General features: G+C 40.8%; 2 protein-coding genes and 1 pseudogene across 6 annotated transcripts in view; 1 reads left to right on the top strand and 2 right to left on the bottom strand.

Moving 5' to 3' along the window:
* Positions 1-303: 303 nt before the first annotated feature.
* LOC109200420 (trichohyalin-like) lies at positions 304-6,102 on the top strand. Of its 4 annotated transcripts, none has more exons than XM_025904407.1 (4): positions 304-507; positions 622-769; positions 1,893-1,969; positions 4,097-6,102. In XM_025904407.1, exon 4 carries the CDS (start codon positions 4,477-4,479, stop codon positions 5,941-5,943), a length of 1,467 nt encoding a protein of 488 aa, XP_025760192.1. In that variant the 5' UTR covers positions 304-507; positions 622-769; positions 1,893-1,969; positions 4,097-4,476; the 3' UTR covers positions 5,944-6,102. The 4 variants fall into 4 exon arrangements, with proteins under 4 accessions (XP_025760192.1, XP_019211541.1, XP_019211540.1 ...); XM_019355994.2 differs by lacking the exons at positions 304-507; positions 622-769 and adding an exon at positions 1,666-1,804 and having other exon boundaries at positions 4,097-4,149; positions 4,273-6,102; XM_019355996.2 differs by lacking the exon at positions 622-769.
* The window catches only part of LOC109200421 (uncharacterized), a 27,793-nt gene continuing 13,906 nt past the window's right edge, over positions 2,240-16,126 (bottom strand). For both annotated transcript variants that reach the window (XM_025904408.1, XM_019355998.2), the window contains one exon: positions 2,240-3,092. The gene's annotated coding sequence lies outside the window, so the exon portion shown is untranslated. The remainder of the gene's footprint in view (positions 3,093-16,126) is intronic.
* On the bottom strand, positions 6,291-14,767 carry LOC109200419 (leucine-rich repeat LGI family member 2-like; annotated as a pseudogene).

The raw sequence follows: 16,126 nt of genomic DNA, 5'->3' as shown, positions 1-16,126 counted from the left end.
TGTGTTATTTTTGTTCAAGACGTTTTGCTTATGGGCAAAAAATATTAAGATCATGATGAACAGGGGTGGTGATTCCTATGACTTTGTGTGTATAATTTGGAATTTTTTTCACAAATGTGGTCCAAAATAGATACATGATATCATTTCATTCATTTCAAAGGTTTCTTTGCATGACGCACAAACAGACACAATTGAAAGGTACAAATGTATTGTGCATGAAACGAATTCAAACGTGGTGCAGATGTGTGTCACGAGTTGATCTGGCTGTAGGCTGTGGCACTTGGCCAGAGTGGTTGACTCGAGTCCATGTTGGTGCACACAAAGTAAACTGCACGCTTTAGTTGTGCAGCAAAAACGCTGAAACCGGAGAAATAAAACTTGGGAGGGGAACGATAACGACAATAAGAGTCTCCCGATCGTTTACTCTTGCTGTCCTGTGAACAACACCGGCGTGGTGTTAATTGTTTGCGGTTTTCGCGATCGCGTCGCGCATGAGGATATCACCAGGTAAACTCGCGACATTTTTAAACATTTTGTTGTTCAACGGCATCAAGACCGACGGAGTGTGTTTGAGATAACCTCACAAGTTTTTTTGGCGTTTTTTTGCTGGTTTGTCGGTAGCAGCTCCTTTAACGCAAGACTGCCACACATCTGTTCGACCAACGCCAGTTAATCTAAACGCCAGTAGATCTGGAACACCGGCTACGAGCCCCCAAAGTATTAGCCAGAGGTCTCCTTACCACGGTTTGGAGCCGCGGACCTGGCCGAGGTAACGAGAGTGCAAACATGTTGAGGGATTGGCTGTGTTAGTTCAGTGACAGATTTACGATGTACAGTCGAGTCTTAATAGCTTACTTACAACTGGGCTCGTCAGGCACTGTTTTTGGCTGCAGTGGTAATTTTTATATTTACATGCTTCCAGCTCCCGTTTCTGCTCGGTAGCACCTCGTACTTTTCGACTTAACTGTTTCTCCCTCCCTCACGCTCATACACACACAGCGGGAGGGGCGGTCCCACACGTTCTCCCTGCAGCAAGGACTACACCGCCCATGAGGCTACAGTCTTAAAGGGCCATGCCTGTAACACTCTACCATCGTATTAAATCATTTTTGTATAATAATTAAAAAAAAAAAATTCTTCAAATGCAAATGCAAAAACTGAGCGAGAGCGGCTGCTATTGTGTGTGTATATGGATAATAGCAAACACTGAAATACATTTTCTTGCACACAGCAATGAATTTTGCTCCCTCAAATTTAGCATTTCTTCGCTCAAAATAAATTTCTCCTAAAAAATGCAAAACTGGCACCTGCAATTTTTTTTTTACGTGCGTTCAGAATAGTGGTACAAATATAACGCCATACTTACACACACACCCAGCTGTGGTTTCCTGTTTTGCTACACTCTGAAGAGCCTCGCCTTTAACGGTCTTCTCCCACCCCCTCTCACAGAGAGCAACAGAAAACTTCATGAACTCAAGATTGCCTGAACTCAGATCAATGTTACTTTGACACTTACCTCTAGACTAGATAGGCCAGAACAAAAAAACTGAGAAACAAACAGCAATGAGCAGGAACTCTGTAGCTGTGTCCCAATCCAGCAACCGCAATCTTCGTAGTATGCGCAGTTCGCGCAGTGTTGCCAACTCCTCAGTAAGGAAAATCGCTATTGGTTGTCCTAAAAGTCGCTAGAAGTCGCTACATGACGTCATCACCTAATTTGCATAACAACAAATTATGCACAGGGGGGACCCCTGTGCATAGCTGCACGGAATCTGAACAGCAATGGCACAAGCCACGGACAGTGGTAATTTAAATGAGGTTAAAGTTTTTGAATTAGTCCATGTTTACATATGAACAGCAACACCATCCATAGTAAATGTGTCTTCTGTTAGGGTGTGAAGCCAGGACCCATCAACTCCATGATCTTCACTAAGCCGGTACCAAATAGGATGGCCCAGACTGGAGTACGGTAATTAGATTTTAAAATTTGGTTTCCTGTGTTACAAATGCATGTTGCTATTTGTTCATACATACATACATGTGTCAGAATAGGTATTAATTTACATACAACATTACACTTTCTGAAGACGGCTAACTCAGTCATGTACATATACATCCCAGTCTCTAACTTATGCACCACTGTTTTACACCTTTTAGTTTTTAGTTTAGTTGTTGTTCAGTATAATAACCTTCTTCCTTACATTATTGTCATTGAGGTTTTCTTTAGGAGTGGCTTCTACAGAGGCATGGTGGGTCCGTTACCAGATCCCTGCTTTTTCAGAATAATGGAGGCATATGCAAAATTTAATATTGAGGACAGACCACTTGTGACCACAATGAACATGAGACCTGATAAGCCCCTTGTGGAAAGTGCCTTTGGGCTGGTGCAGGAGGGCAGTGTTCTGTCATATTAGCAGCCGGTTTTGGCAACCCGGTACATCACACTACACCGTGATGCACCACCAACACCGCACTTGCCTCTGGAGGGGTATGACATCTTGCCATCAGATTGTGTGTTTGTGTGCTCAGAAGAAGAGCTTCTGCATCTGAAAAGCTTGTCTGTAACTCTGGAAATGGCTCACAAAATAGAGGAAGCTACACGTGAGCAAAGCTCTTCGTCTGAGTGGCATCAGCTCCGCAGGCCCAGAGTGACTGCCTCTAGGTTTCGGGAGGTGTGTCACGTCAGAGGCCAGAGCTCGGCAGAGTCACTAGCAGACCGTATATTGAAGGGAACAAGGCAGACAGCAGACATGAGGAGAGGAACTGAGATGGAGCCTGCAATAGCAGCAGAGTATAGTAGGCTAATGAATGTTAATTACTCACCCTGTGGTCTGGTCATTCACCCCATTGCCCCCTGGCTTGCTGCATCTCCTGATGGTGTTGTTTTTGACCCCAATGAATACCCCCAGTTTGGCCTTGTCGAATTTAAATGTCCCAATGTACAAAACTTTATTGACTGCAAATATGTGCAAATGGAATGTGGTACCCCCAAACTAAAAAAGAGCCACGCATATTACTGGCAAGTGCAAGGACAACTGCTCATCAGTGGGATGCAGTGGTGTGACTTTGTTGTGTGGGCACAAGAGGACTACCTATTGCAGGGGTCGGCAACCTGTGGCTCCGGAGCCGCATGCGGCTCTTTAGTCCTTATACTGCGGCCAGTGGCGGTCCTAGCCTGTTTGGCGCCCAGGGCGCCAAACAGGCCTCATTGGCTGCAAAAAAGGTTTGAATATTAATTCAATTAATTAATTGGGCGTACTCAGTAGCGACTTTTGATTTTATAAGTAGTGAAGTAGATTACATGGTGTAAATTGTACTCAAGTATGAGTAAAATTACACACTAGAAAAATTACTCATAAAAGTACAAGTACCCAAAAAATCTACTTAATTACAGTAATGTGAGTATTTGTAATTTGTTACTTCCACCCCTGATTAAATGTCCCAAAGTAAAGAGATCTCTCTGTGAACCTTTAATTCGTCACCCTCTTGTGGCAGCAGCTCGCTACTGTTACTTGCACATGTGCATTGTGGTTTTTTATTATGTTATAATTTAATACAAAACCCTTATTTAAATTAGTGAGTTGAAGTAATATATGAAATATTAGTGTTAGGTAAGTCCCAGAGTTCAGTTTATTGGACATTAGCTACATTTAATAAGAAGATATGAGATCCAAATATAAGCTTATGTCAACACATGTTCATTTTGATGAAGTTTACTGAACAAATTTGAATCATCACAACAACCAAAATGTTAGCAACACATCATAAAGTTTATTATTATAACTATGGCAACCATGTTTATGTTTGTAGCCTGCTAACTCAAATACATTGTGTAGGTGTCACATTCTGAGGACTGTAAGTTCACACACTTTCAGACATTTGCAGAGAGAAGAAGAAGTGTTTTTGTAAAAATTTTACAAGTCAGACGGATTATTTGCTCAAACAGCAACCAGTGCAAACATATTTTGCTGGACTCTAAGAAGGAGAAAGGTTCAGCCTGATATGTCAAGTTTTTTAATATTTTTTTTTTTTTAAATGTGTTTTTGTGCAACACAGTTCTTATTTAATCACATACTGTTTGATTTATTTGATTCAGAAAACAAAGGAGGATACTGTGGGTGTTGAAGAGGAGAAGGCCCCACTGAAAAAGTAAGATAATGATTTGTAAATGTGTATATTTGCTCAATATGTGGAGGTTCAGGTGACTGTTGTGATAATTTGTCCAAGTAAAAAATCCCAGAAATGTCATGTGACAACCTCTTTGGCTTCCAGAATTGTGACATCGCACCCATTTAGAATCTTACCACCACTTTGATCCTTTGAGCCTTTGATCCTAAAACCCATAAATAGGAGTGAGAAGCAACAACTTTTAGTTCGTTGTTCGCAGCATTTATGTTCGCAGCATTGAAACGTTTGACAGAGAAGCCTTTCAAAACAATTGGATCCTTTTCAGAGTGACTTTTTACACATTCCAACATGTCTCTGAAAAAGCACACAAGAAAAGAAAAAGTAAAGCCCAGCTCTCCTCTTCTGGCTCAAGAAGACAATATTCAAGTACAGAAGATGTGCTTGGAAGAAATGCATGAGGAAAATCTCATGAACAAGCACAACAAGCAACACCCGGCCCAGCCAGAGTACATCTATTACGTCTGGCAGAGTTTTTTTGAACAGCGAAAGAAGATTATCTTCCTCAGAGAAGAAAATGAGAGAAAGACTGCTGAAGTAGATAAATTGTTCAGCCAGCTTCTTGAAAAGGAAGATATTCAGAAGGAGAAAGAAATGGAACTCCTAGACATGCGTGGAAGGAACTTTGAGCTCAAAGCAAAGCTTGATAAAGCAATAGAAAAACTCAAAGAAATCCTCCAGCAGAAGAAAAATGAGAAAGACAAGGACAAAAAGGATCGGGAGCTGCAATTAAAGCTTGATGAAGCTCTGCAAAAAAATACAGAAATCCTCCAAGAGAAGAAACGGCAGGACATAGAACTCCAAAACTTGGGGATAAAATACAAAGCATTGCTTCAAGAGAAAAAGCAACAACCGATCAAACAGAAAGAAAGCAAGCTTGAAGACTCGGAGGAAAACTACAGAGAGCTGAAAACAAAGCTTGATAAAGCACTGCAAAGAAATAACCAGATTCTTCAAGAAAAAGAACAACTGGAAAGAAACCAGAGAGACATGCGGTGCCAACTCCAAAGCATGGAGGAAAAATGCCGAGTCCTGGAAGCAAAACTTGATAAAACTGCAGTGCACAAGCAGAAATATCAAGAGCTGCTTCAAGAGAAAATACAACAGGACATAAAGCAGAAAGAAGACAAACGTTTACTACAGGGCTTTGAGAGGGAAAACCAAAAGCTGCAAGAACTTTGCAAGAAAATGAACTACAAAGCAGCCGAAATGGAAGGAGAGAAGGAGAAACTGCGAAAACAGTGCTCAGCGATGCAGAGTCAGCTCAATGACATGCTGACAAAAAACACCAAACTCGAGGAACTTTCAAACACCTTGAAGTGCAAAAACACTGAGGTGCAGGTGATAAAGCAGCAACTCCAGAAAACAAATGAAGACCTGCAGTGCAAACTTCAAGAAATGGAGAGGAAAAGTCAACAGTTAGAAGACACTCACAACAAATTACAAGAGCGTTATACAGAGATGCAGGAGGCAAAGGTAATGCAGGAGGCAACTTCTAATGAGTTGAAAGAAAGGCTCGAAGACAAACAAGCCGAATTAGAAGAAGTGGAGAAAACATGCAGGAGACTTGAGAAGGACAATACAGAAACAATCGATCAGCTGAGAAACCTGATCCTAGAGAAAAAGGTTCTCGTGGAAAAGCTCCTGGAAAAGAAGAAGAAACGCTTCCGCTTCTTCTGGAGGAAGGACACTCATGCTTTGTCTGGTTTTTCCACTGCTGATGTCACCTCGTCTTCCTCCACCTCTGTTCCATCGTAATTTTGACCTCCCCTCTCCTGCCCTCTCCCTCTCTCCTGACACCTTGACACCTCTCCCTCCCCTAGCTCCCTTGAACTCCTAACACCTGTCCCATCTCCCTCCCCCCTCTCTCTCTTTTCACCCTCACCCCCCCAACCAGTCCCGACAGTTGACTGCCCCCTCTAGAGCCTGGTTCTGTCATAGGTTTCTTCCTTTAAAGGGAGTTTTTCCTATCCACCGTCGCCTAGTGCTTGCTCAGAGGGGATTGTTGGGGTTTTCTCTCCTCTATCTCTTTCCTCCTTTCTACCCCTTTCCTTGACACCCCCCCCCCCCCCCCCCTTCTATTTCCTCAATAATTTAATAATAAACACAATTGGCTGCATTTTAAATGTGTCTGATCAATGTCTTCATTCAAGAATGAATTGTCTTTGTCACAGAGTCATGTGTATTTTGTGTTTTCCTCGGGCTGGTGATCCTCGCGGTCGTTCAGCCCAGGAGTCCAGATTATTCGTGTTTTAATCACATTTAGTGTTACATTTTAGATCACCACAATAGGATATCCACAATTTAGGATTCAGGCATTTGTTTTAGTTCGATATTGTAATCATTCTGTGATTAAGTAGTTTACAGAACCAGCAGTTAGCAGCAATAACTTCAAATCAATGACATTTGCAAGCATTCCTTTATACACAGCATTTCAGTCAGGTTGAGGTCTGGACTTCCATGCTGTAGATTTGCTGCTGTGCTTGGGGTCATTATCCTGTTGCATGGCCTAATTTAGAAGAAGCTTTATCTGTCGGACAGACAGCCTCACATTTGACTCTAAAAAACTTTGGCATACAGAAGAGTTCGTTGACTGCAAGGTGCTTTATTGCTTGTGTCTGCAGAAGAAGCTCAAATCACCACACTTGAACCAACATATTTGACAGTGGGTTTGAGGTGTTTAAGTGTTTGAGTGTCTGAAATACTGACATGTGAATATAATGGTGAGATTTTAATGCTGGTTAGATTGCATACAGACTGCACATTATAAGGTTTTACACTTTTGCATCTGTGACCATTCAAACACCAGACAGTACTGAATGTTTCTTCTTTCTTTGTGCAACTTTACAATCTTAATGTCCATTTTTGGGTTTTTGGGTTTTTTAGGGAAAGAAGGGAAGTTTTATTTTTAATGATCAGTGTCAGTGATTAATCACTACAGTGACACAAATAAACTTGAATTATAGCCATAATCCTGATTATCAGTCAATACAAAACACATTCAGAATTCATGTTTTCACAGATTTATTTTGATATTACATCATATTTTTAAGAGGAACATTCATTAGGCTTAAACAAAATCATACAAAAGAATTGTAACGCTTGCATATTGTTAACCTAGAAGCACTTTTAGTCTTTGTTAGGTTTATTGAAAAAGAATTTGGCAAACACCCTTTTTTGAATGTCATGCTCTTGCAGGCTGCAGTAACATTTGAGTTTTGTAAGTGCAAAGGTTCATTCAAACAGGTGGTGACATTACAATCCTTGGTTTATGTACATTTTGGAGCTTGTCAACATTCAGCATTTCCAAAAGCAGAATAAAAATTTGAAAAAAAAAAAATCAGTAAGCCTGAAGATATATTTACATGTACATTTATTTTCCTTCCTTTTGGTCACACAAATTCTGCCTCTGATGCTTCTGACTTCAGATGTTAGTAAAAAAAAATATTGTTAATTGGGCAAAACTGTTTTTTTTTAAAAAAACATATCAGGAGGTTTATTTTCCCTGACATCATCTAAACACAGGTCCTTTGCAATACTGATAAAGTTTCTCTGTACTTTGCCACATTATATTACAGCAGATCTAGAAGTTATATCTAAATGGCGATTCTCCGTTAATGAATTTGTATAAGGTCAAGTCCTGGATATTTTACTAACTGTAACAACAAACCACTGCTTCCTACTGTATGCATTATAATCTACAGCATCTACAAAGACACCTTCCAACAAACGGCTACACTCTATGATCTCAGCTATGATAATTAAAGGTTTGTGCTTTCTAGACATTCCCTGTAATGGAAAGAGGAGAGGGGTGTGGTACTTCATCACGGCCAGAGGGAGGCACTGTGTAACCATCAAACAAAAGACCCCAGTGTTGATAAGGCAAGGTACTGTACGTTACCACAGGGTATGAGGATACAGGTAGGTGGCAAAATCATTCAATCCATCATCAGTCACCGCAAATCAGAATAAATTTGTTACGTTCATTCAGGTCCTGATGTATTTTTATAGCTGCATAAAACTACTGAGAGAAAGATAAAAAAGATTAATCCAAATAGATTCAATTAAATGTCTCTTTTTTTAACCCGTCATGAACTTCAGTGGTATTTTTAAGAGAATAGTAGTAGTTATGAAAGGGTAGTACTTCAGAAAGTCTGAGGATCCATGAGTGCAAGGCCATTCAGAAATAGTCACGATACATCTTGACCCCGCTCTAATTTGTGAGTGAAAACTATGAAGGTGTGGATATTTGACAGTTTATAAGGTCCTTTCTCTTTTTTTTTTCCTTCTTGAATTTGTCTTTCAAGTGGAAGACATTTGATTTCAGACGGGACGATAAGGCACAGCCCCTCACAAGCTCAAGTCGATGATGATGTGCTCAAAGATCTGCGTGTTTCCCTTGAAGCTCGAGGAAAAAATAAAGTCCCTGCGGTCGGTAGATATCACGGTGAAAGAGCGTGGGGCTTGGATGTACACCTCCTTAAAGCGGTCAAAGATTTTGTTGTCCTCATCCCACAGGTAGATCTGTGAGAAGGTGTAGTCGCTTCCCAGCGCCAGATAGTAACGTTCCTTGAAAGAGAACGGCTGGAGAATCATGGAGCCTCGAGAGGGCAAAGCTTGGATCTCAGCAAACTGTTTGGTGCCCCAACGCAGAACTTTAGAATCACCGATATACCGCGTCATAGCCAGGTAGAGCTCCTCCTTGATCCGAAAGTGTTTCACAACCACTACATCCTCCATGTTGGGGATCTCGCCCTGCAGGATGAACTTCTGGTTGCTCCGGCTCCACTGGTAGATCACTGGAACCTGTGACCGGCTCGCTAGAATAAGGTGAGCTTTCCCATCCAAGTCGAGAAACTCTACATCCATGTCGCGGTACCACTCGTGCAGTGACTGGTACGAATAAAAGCCATTATCATTCCACTTGTAGAGGGTGGAGAGGCCAGCTTTTGAGCTGTCAGCAATCACAAAGAACCAATCAGAGCCAATCTGGAAGGCCTCAATATCATTGGGCTTAGAGATCTTGGACACCTCGATATCCTGGAACTTATTGAACCTGCTTTGGTCGTCATCAAACTTGTAAATGCGCTTTGGGGTCCTTAGGGACGATTAAAGCGCTATATAAATACAGGCCATTTACCATTTTTAAATGTGGGAACCACCAAACAGCTGAGCCACAATGACAAACACCTCATTTTCGATGATAACAGATTTGCACCCCACAATAGACTGACCTAAAGGGCAGAGAAACACATGAATCGCGTGAGAATGAAACTCAGCTCAAGCATTCTGGGAGTGTTTGTTAGCCTAATGTGTGATTTAGACTTCCTAACTTACACTGTCACTGGAAACTCCCTTTAACCCTTCACCTAACCTTCCACGTAACCTGACATGCAGAGATGTAACTACACGTTGGGTCGACACAGCCTGCAAGGACTTAAATGGTTAGAAGGTTGTGCTGCAGAATCAAGAGGGGTTTCCAGTTATGTCGTAAGTTAGGACACATTTCCTGCAGAAGGCGAAATCAAACTTTACCTGTGATGTTATCATAAGTCCTGAAGTTCATTTCTATGTGGTCCCACTGGAAAATCATACAGCTCTCTGTGCTGGGAGCAGAAATGGCCACGTAGACATCATTCTTATAGCTGAATGTGTCAACAGACAACGATTCTGAGGCAACAGACTGATGAAGGATGAAATCTGTGGAAAGGAACATTGGGAAATATATTTTTCACAAACCAACAAAGCCACGTTAAATGAATAACCTCTACACTTCTTAGAAAGACTCTGCTGAGTTCTCTGATCCTGATCTCAGCTGGACATGAGAGAAGGGCAGCTGGCTCAGGTGTTTCTCACCTGTGGAGACGCACTCATTCTGCAGGCTGGTCATATCATTGAGGCGCTTGCCCTTCATGTCCTCTGGTCCAGCAAACACAACATCCGACACTGTGGCATTGGTGTTCTTTAACCACGTCATAAGCCACTTGGCTCTGCAGTCACATTCAAAGGCATCGCCTCGCAGGTCCCTGCAGAAAGGGAATATTGTGTTTCACGGCTGAACAGGGAGAAAGACAGACTGCAAGAATTACACAGTACGCTATTTCCCTATTTAACTATGTACAAACTCACAGCTCTATAAGGGAGTCAAGGTCAATGAAGAGGTCCCTGGGCAAGGCTTTAATGTTATTGTTTGCCAAAGACCTGGAAACAAATGCAGTTGATTATGAAAAGAGACATCATTAAATCATGTATAACAGATAACAGTTGTATTTTCAGTCACTGGAACATACAAGTGAGTCAGGTCCCTGAGTCCTCTGAAGGCATATTTGGATGTAGTCTCTAGTTTGTTACTCTCAATGAATCTGTGGATCAACAAGAAGAGAAAGAAAAGTATATTTTCTGATCAATTTCAACATTTTGCCAGCTAGTAAACCAAATGGTAAGTGGACTGGTTCTTGAACAGCACTTTTCTATTGTACCTGCACTCGAAATCCTTGAAACTTGTCTAATTCAGATCAGGACTTTTTTCTATGCTTTTTCTACTGATGTGTTTTCTATCAAACACTGACACTCTGATAGATACAACCGAGAGGAACTTGAGTATCTTGCCCAAGAATATTTGGCATGCAGACTGGAGCTGCTCTACCTCCCTAGCTACAGCCACCAATTAAAAGAAGGTTGAAAAAGCAACTGCACACTTTATATAATGTACATATTTTCTTTTTTTACAATAATAAAACAACTTGAAAACAAACAAGATAATATTCATGTTATTTACATAGTCATATATAACTGGAGGCCTGTTGGGGGGATGTTGAGTGCACTTTCTATATTCTTGCTATTTCAGTTTCAGAAAGAATATTTCTGACATTGTACTGAATCCGGTGAGCTTTCTGGAGTCAATTTATACCATAATGTTTGTAAAAGTTGTGTAAGAGCTGATTGTGATCATAGCTACCCTTGTATTTGATGTTTCTGTTAAAAAGCAATGACTTGATGCTACAGTCACATGTATTTATTCTGGGGCAATGGTTCAGTGAAAGGCTTTGTTTATTTTGTAATTTGCAAGACTTTGGAATATGTGCATATAGACTCACCAGTCACGTTTTAGGTACACCTGTTCCACTATCATATGGCAGCTACTCAATACATTTATCCACGTAGACATGGTCAAGACGACTTTCTGAAAATCAAACTGAGCATCAAAATGGGGAAGAAAGATGATTTAGGCAACTTTGAATGTGGCATGGTTGTGGAGTATTTCAGAAAATGCTGATCTGCTGGGATTTCTCAGCACAATCATTTCTAGGGTTTACAGAGAACTGTTCAAAAAAACCTGGAAATATCAAGTGAGCAGCAGTTCTCTGGGTAAAAATACCCTTTTGCTGCCAAAGGTCAGAGGAGAATGGCTAGACTGCTTAATGTTGATAGGAAGGCAATAGAAACTCAAATAACAACAGGTTAAACTGAGGTGTGCAGAAGACCATCTCTGAACACATGAGATGCTGAACCTTGAAGCGGACAACTGCAGAATACCACATCTGGTGCCACTCTTTCAGCTAAGAGGAACAGGAAACTGAGGCTACAATGACAGGGGCTCACCAAAAAATGGACAGCAGAAGACTGGAAAAACGATGCCTAGTCTGATAAGTCTCACCTTCTGCTGCAACATTTGGATACTAGTGTCAGAATTTGGCGTAAGCAGTTGAGCACATGGTTCCATCCTGCCTTATATTAATGGTTCAGGATATTTTCTTGGCACACTTTGGGCCACATCATTTAAACACCACAGCCTGCCTGAGTATTGTTGCTGATCATGCGCATTTGCCATGTTACAAAACTCAAATGATCAGAATCAGAATCGCGTTTATTGGCCATGTATATGTGCAGACACATACAAGGAATTTGGTTCCGGTAGATGGTGACTCTCAAGCACAGCAATGTAAATCACACACACACACACACACACACACACACACACACACACGTGTCTATATATACACATTACACATGCATACACATACATACACAAAGCTGTGTAAACCAACTATAAATAACCAATCTAAACTTATATACATAGAATACAGGATGACAGAAATGAAATGAGGTGGAGTGAATACTACAGAATGTACATAAGGTGCAGTTGCAGTCTGGCAGTGGGAGCAGTACGACAAGTCAACTGTTTAGGAGGGAGATAGCGAGGGGAAAGAAACTGTTCCTATGTCGGGTGGTCCTGGTCTGCAGGCTTCTGTACCGTCTGCCAGAGGGCAGCGGGTCAAAAAGTCTGTGTCCAGGGTGTGAGGGGTCTGTGATGATTTTCCCTGCCCGTTTCCTGGTTCTTGAGAGGTACAGGTCCTGGATGGAGGGCAGAGGGGCGCCGATGATCCTTTCTGCTGCCCGTACAGTCCGCTGCAGTCTGCTCCTGTCCTGTTTAGTGGCTGCACCATACCAGACTGTGATGGAGGAGCACAGGACAGACTCAGTGACTGCAGTGTAGAACTGGATTAGCAGCTCCTGTGGAAGACTGTACTTCCCCAGTTGTCTCAGGAAGTACATCCTCTGCTGGGTCTTTTTGAGGATGGAGTTGATGTTGGTCTCCCACTTCAGGTCCTGGGAGATGGTGGTACCCAGGAACTTGATCTCAAGCTGGTTTCTTGAACATGACAATAAGTTCACAGTTCTCAAATGGTCTCCACAGTCACAAGGTCTCAGTCCAACAGAGCATCTTTGGGAGGGGGAAGAACAGGATTTTTGCATCATGTGAAACAACAAGTCAGCAGCCACTGCAGCAAAGCTATCATGTCAACATGGACCAACATCTGTTTCCAGCACCTCTTTGAAACTAATCCAGAAATAATTAATGCAGTTCTGAAGGCAAAAAGGCGTCTGAGTAATAACAAGGTGTACCCAGTAAAGAAGCTGGTGTACTTTGGTGTGATGAATGAAAAGAGAAACAAAGACTGTTTTCTAGTTTTACTGGAACCACTAGAGGGTGTGTAACCAACAACTGCCTACCCCACTGGAAAAATGCCAGCATCCAACAAAAAAGCCTCATTCCCATTAAAACAGCATCATTTTTCACAAAACTGATGTAGAGCTTTATTGAGGTATGATAACTTCAATTTCACAGCATAACTTCATCATGCTGTGAAGCCTCTGTTCTTGTCTTCGAAGTACTTTGATTAAAAACAACAACAACAACAAAGAAACTCACAGGTACTCCAGATGTGGTAGCCCTGAGAATGCGTCATCTCTTACAGTTGTCAGGGAATTGGAATTCAAAAGCCTGCAAAAAATAAGCAAACAAACTACTACAGTGCAGCCAACTGCAGAAATGCAATGCTTCAGGCTTTTCTCTAAAACATAGAACAGATTAAAATGTTTCATCTTCACAGTAACACAATCAGTTTGGTTCCAAAAACAGAGCCAAATGCTGTTAGCACAATTCTTATAGCAAAGTCCAAATAAAATTGAGTTAAATTAGGTATTATACCACCATAGTTTATGGCCTCTTGTCATTTAAATTCACAGTTTTAATGAAAAATGCCATCATTTTTTGCGGTATGTGGGTCATGTGTAAGCGCATTGTGTGGGCCAGATCCGGGCCATACCAATTTTGCTATGTGGGTTGTTGGGTTCTCCCACTCAGCTGTGTTCCTTTTTTGTGTGTTATCTGAGAAAAGTTATTGTTTTGAGTTGTTGCTCCTAAACCTGCTTTTAATTTCTTTAGAAGCTTAGCAATAAAGCTGTTAACTCATTAATCTTTGTGTAGGCCTATATCATTAGAGTAACATTTAAGTGTAAACCAAAATCATACAAAAGAATGGTAAAGCTTGATATCATTCACATTGAAGCATTTTTCTACAGTCATTGGTAAGGATCCACTGCAATCAGTGACATCAGAGTGACGTCTTTTCTATTTCATTTTTGGACGTACAATTTTGATTCACTGATGCGCCAAGCGGTCTGTCTACGGAACGTCTAATGTTGACATCCAGAGGACCTCCGTGTACCGGCTAATTATAGTCCAAATGTGGTCGTTGTGGATGTCTTTTCAACATCAAATGTTTTTATACTGCTTTTATCGGCTCTGTAGTCATGTTTCCAAAAGGTGGAGGGCATGTTTTCTGTACATAATATGCAAAATATGCACATCAACAAAGATTGTCAAACAGATGGTCCAGTTCATACATACACACTTACATATACACAAACTTCTTGTACTTTCCGTCACAACTTCTGTCAATCCAGCTACTGATCACAAACACATTCACTTCCCTCGTCACAGTAAAGCAGCATACTTGTAAAAATGAACCATATATAATTCAAATGCTCTTTTAAACCCATTAAACATATTGTATTAATTTTAAAAGGAATTACAGAATTTTTTAAAGAACTTCAAACATTATTATTTTACATTTTAACATGGAACTCATCATTTTTATTTTCTTGTAATTATAACAGCGTTCATAGATGGTCTTACCCAAAACTCCCTAGAACATGTACAGAGTGTAATTTAATAGTTTAAACACAGTTTTTAGTACAATAAGTGAAACACCAAATGAGCCTGAGCTAGCTATAGTTCTCCACCACTGAGATCTGGGAAAGAGTTGCTAACATGTGTGAACACAGAAATCAAAGGGGTCCTTTTACACATGAATACTTTAAATCACAGTTAAGGTTGTCAGTGTTTCCAAGTTATTATTTTTGCTTGAATGAATCTTTCAGTGTGGCAGCCTGAACAGAATTTTATTTTCTGAAAACATTAACAAACTCAGACTAAAAATAAAATGAAAAACTTTGTCTTTCAACTGCTCCCTTTAGCATAAAAAGAGTCAAAAAGGCAAACTCGTGTGCCTTAGTAAGGGGTGCAGAACGACAGGTGGTTGCTGTACTTCAGCATCTAGCCAGCACTACAAAAGAGGAGTGAGAGGAGGATAAAGAGGGCAATGATTTTAAGTAGCAGGTCATTTCAGATGCAATGTTTCCATCAGCTCAACAAACATCAGCAAACACAATCTTTGTGTGCAGTGTGCTGCTAGCGAACGGTCCAGCTGCTGTTTTTCACTCAGAGATGGAGAAAGATAAGAAAGACAGGAGAGCAGAGGAAGGAGAGAGGTTAGATTTAAAGGTAAGGACTGCTGAGTGGGATTTGATAAACTGGAAATTAAAATATTACATGTAAGTCCTCACGTTTTAAAATCACATATTGGATCTGTACATGTGACATTACATTTTTCTATGTATTGAAAAGTGCTGCAAAACAAACTAAGCTAGACTAACTATAAAGGCTGCATGAAAATAATCTATAGTTCAGTACAGGATAAACTGGCTTGCAGCTCGTAGTTTAAAATAAAGCAGTGTGTGTGACTGGTGCACAGTGGCTGTGGTGCTCATGGTGAGAGTTGGGTCACATCAAGTGCAGCTGAGATGATTTTGAAGTGAAGCTGATGATGCTTAGATTTATTCACTGAATACCCTTCATACTGTTTAGTATAAACACGAGACAAATAGTGTGCTGTCAGTGTAGACAATGGAAATCAGCCAGGACAACTCATAAAACACCTGCTCACATCTTGTTAAATTCAGATGTGTAAATCCACAAAGAGCAGTAAACCTCAGTGCACCAGCAGCCCAGATCAGCTGATCACAGCCTGTACACAAAGAAAATCTACTGGAGCTCTGAATAGGAATTGCAATTCTTTACCTCTTGCTGCGCCACTGCAACCGATTTTAGAGTTCCCCCACCTGCTGAATCCCACTTTAACTCGTTCCTTACTCATTTTCGCTCTCTACAATGTAGAGATTCTTTAACATTTTTCTTCTTTTTCTCTGCTCATGTTCTACCAAACTGATTCAAGCTGAGTATATTTATGAGAATTAAAATTTAAGGAAGTAAAGTTTTTATTCTCATGTATTAATGTTACTTTAATAATACATT

Source organism: Oreochromis niloticus, unplaced genomic scaffold (assembly GCF_001858045.2).
Source record: "Oreochromis niloticus isolate F11D_XX unplaced genomic scaffold, O_niloticus_UMD_NMBU tig00001462_pilon, whole genome shotgun sequence".
Lineage (NCBI taxonomy): Eukaryota > Metazoa > Chordata > Actinopteri > Cichliformes > Cichlidae > Oreochromis > Oreochromis niloticus.
This window is presented reverse-complemented; position numbering and strand designations above follow the sequence as displayed.

What these genes read in the sequence shown, in the direction of transcription:
- LOC109200420 (XM_019355996.2), top strand. Translation starts at nt 4,477, where the DNA reads ATGTCTCTGAAAAAGCACACAAGAAAAGAAAAAGTAAAGCCCAGCTCT.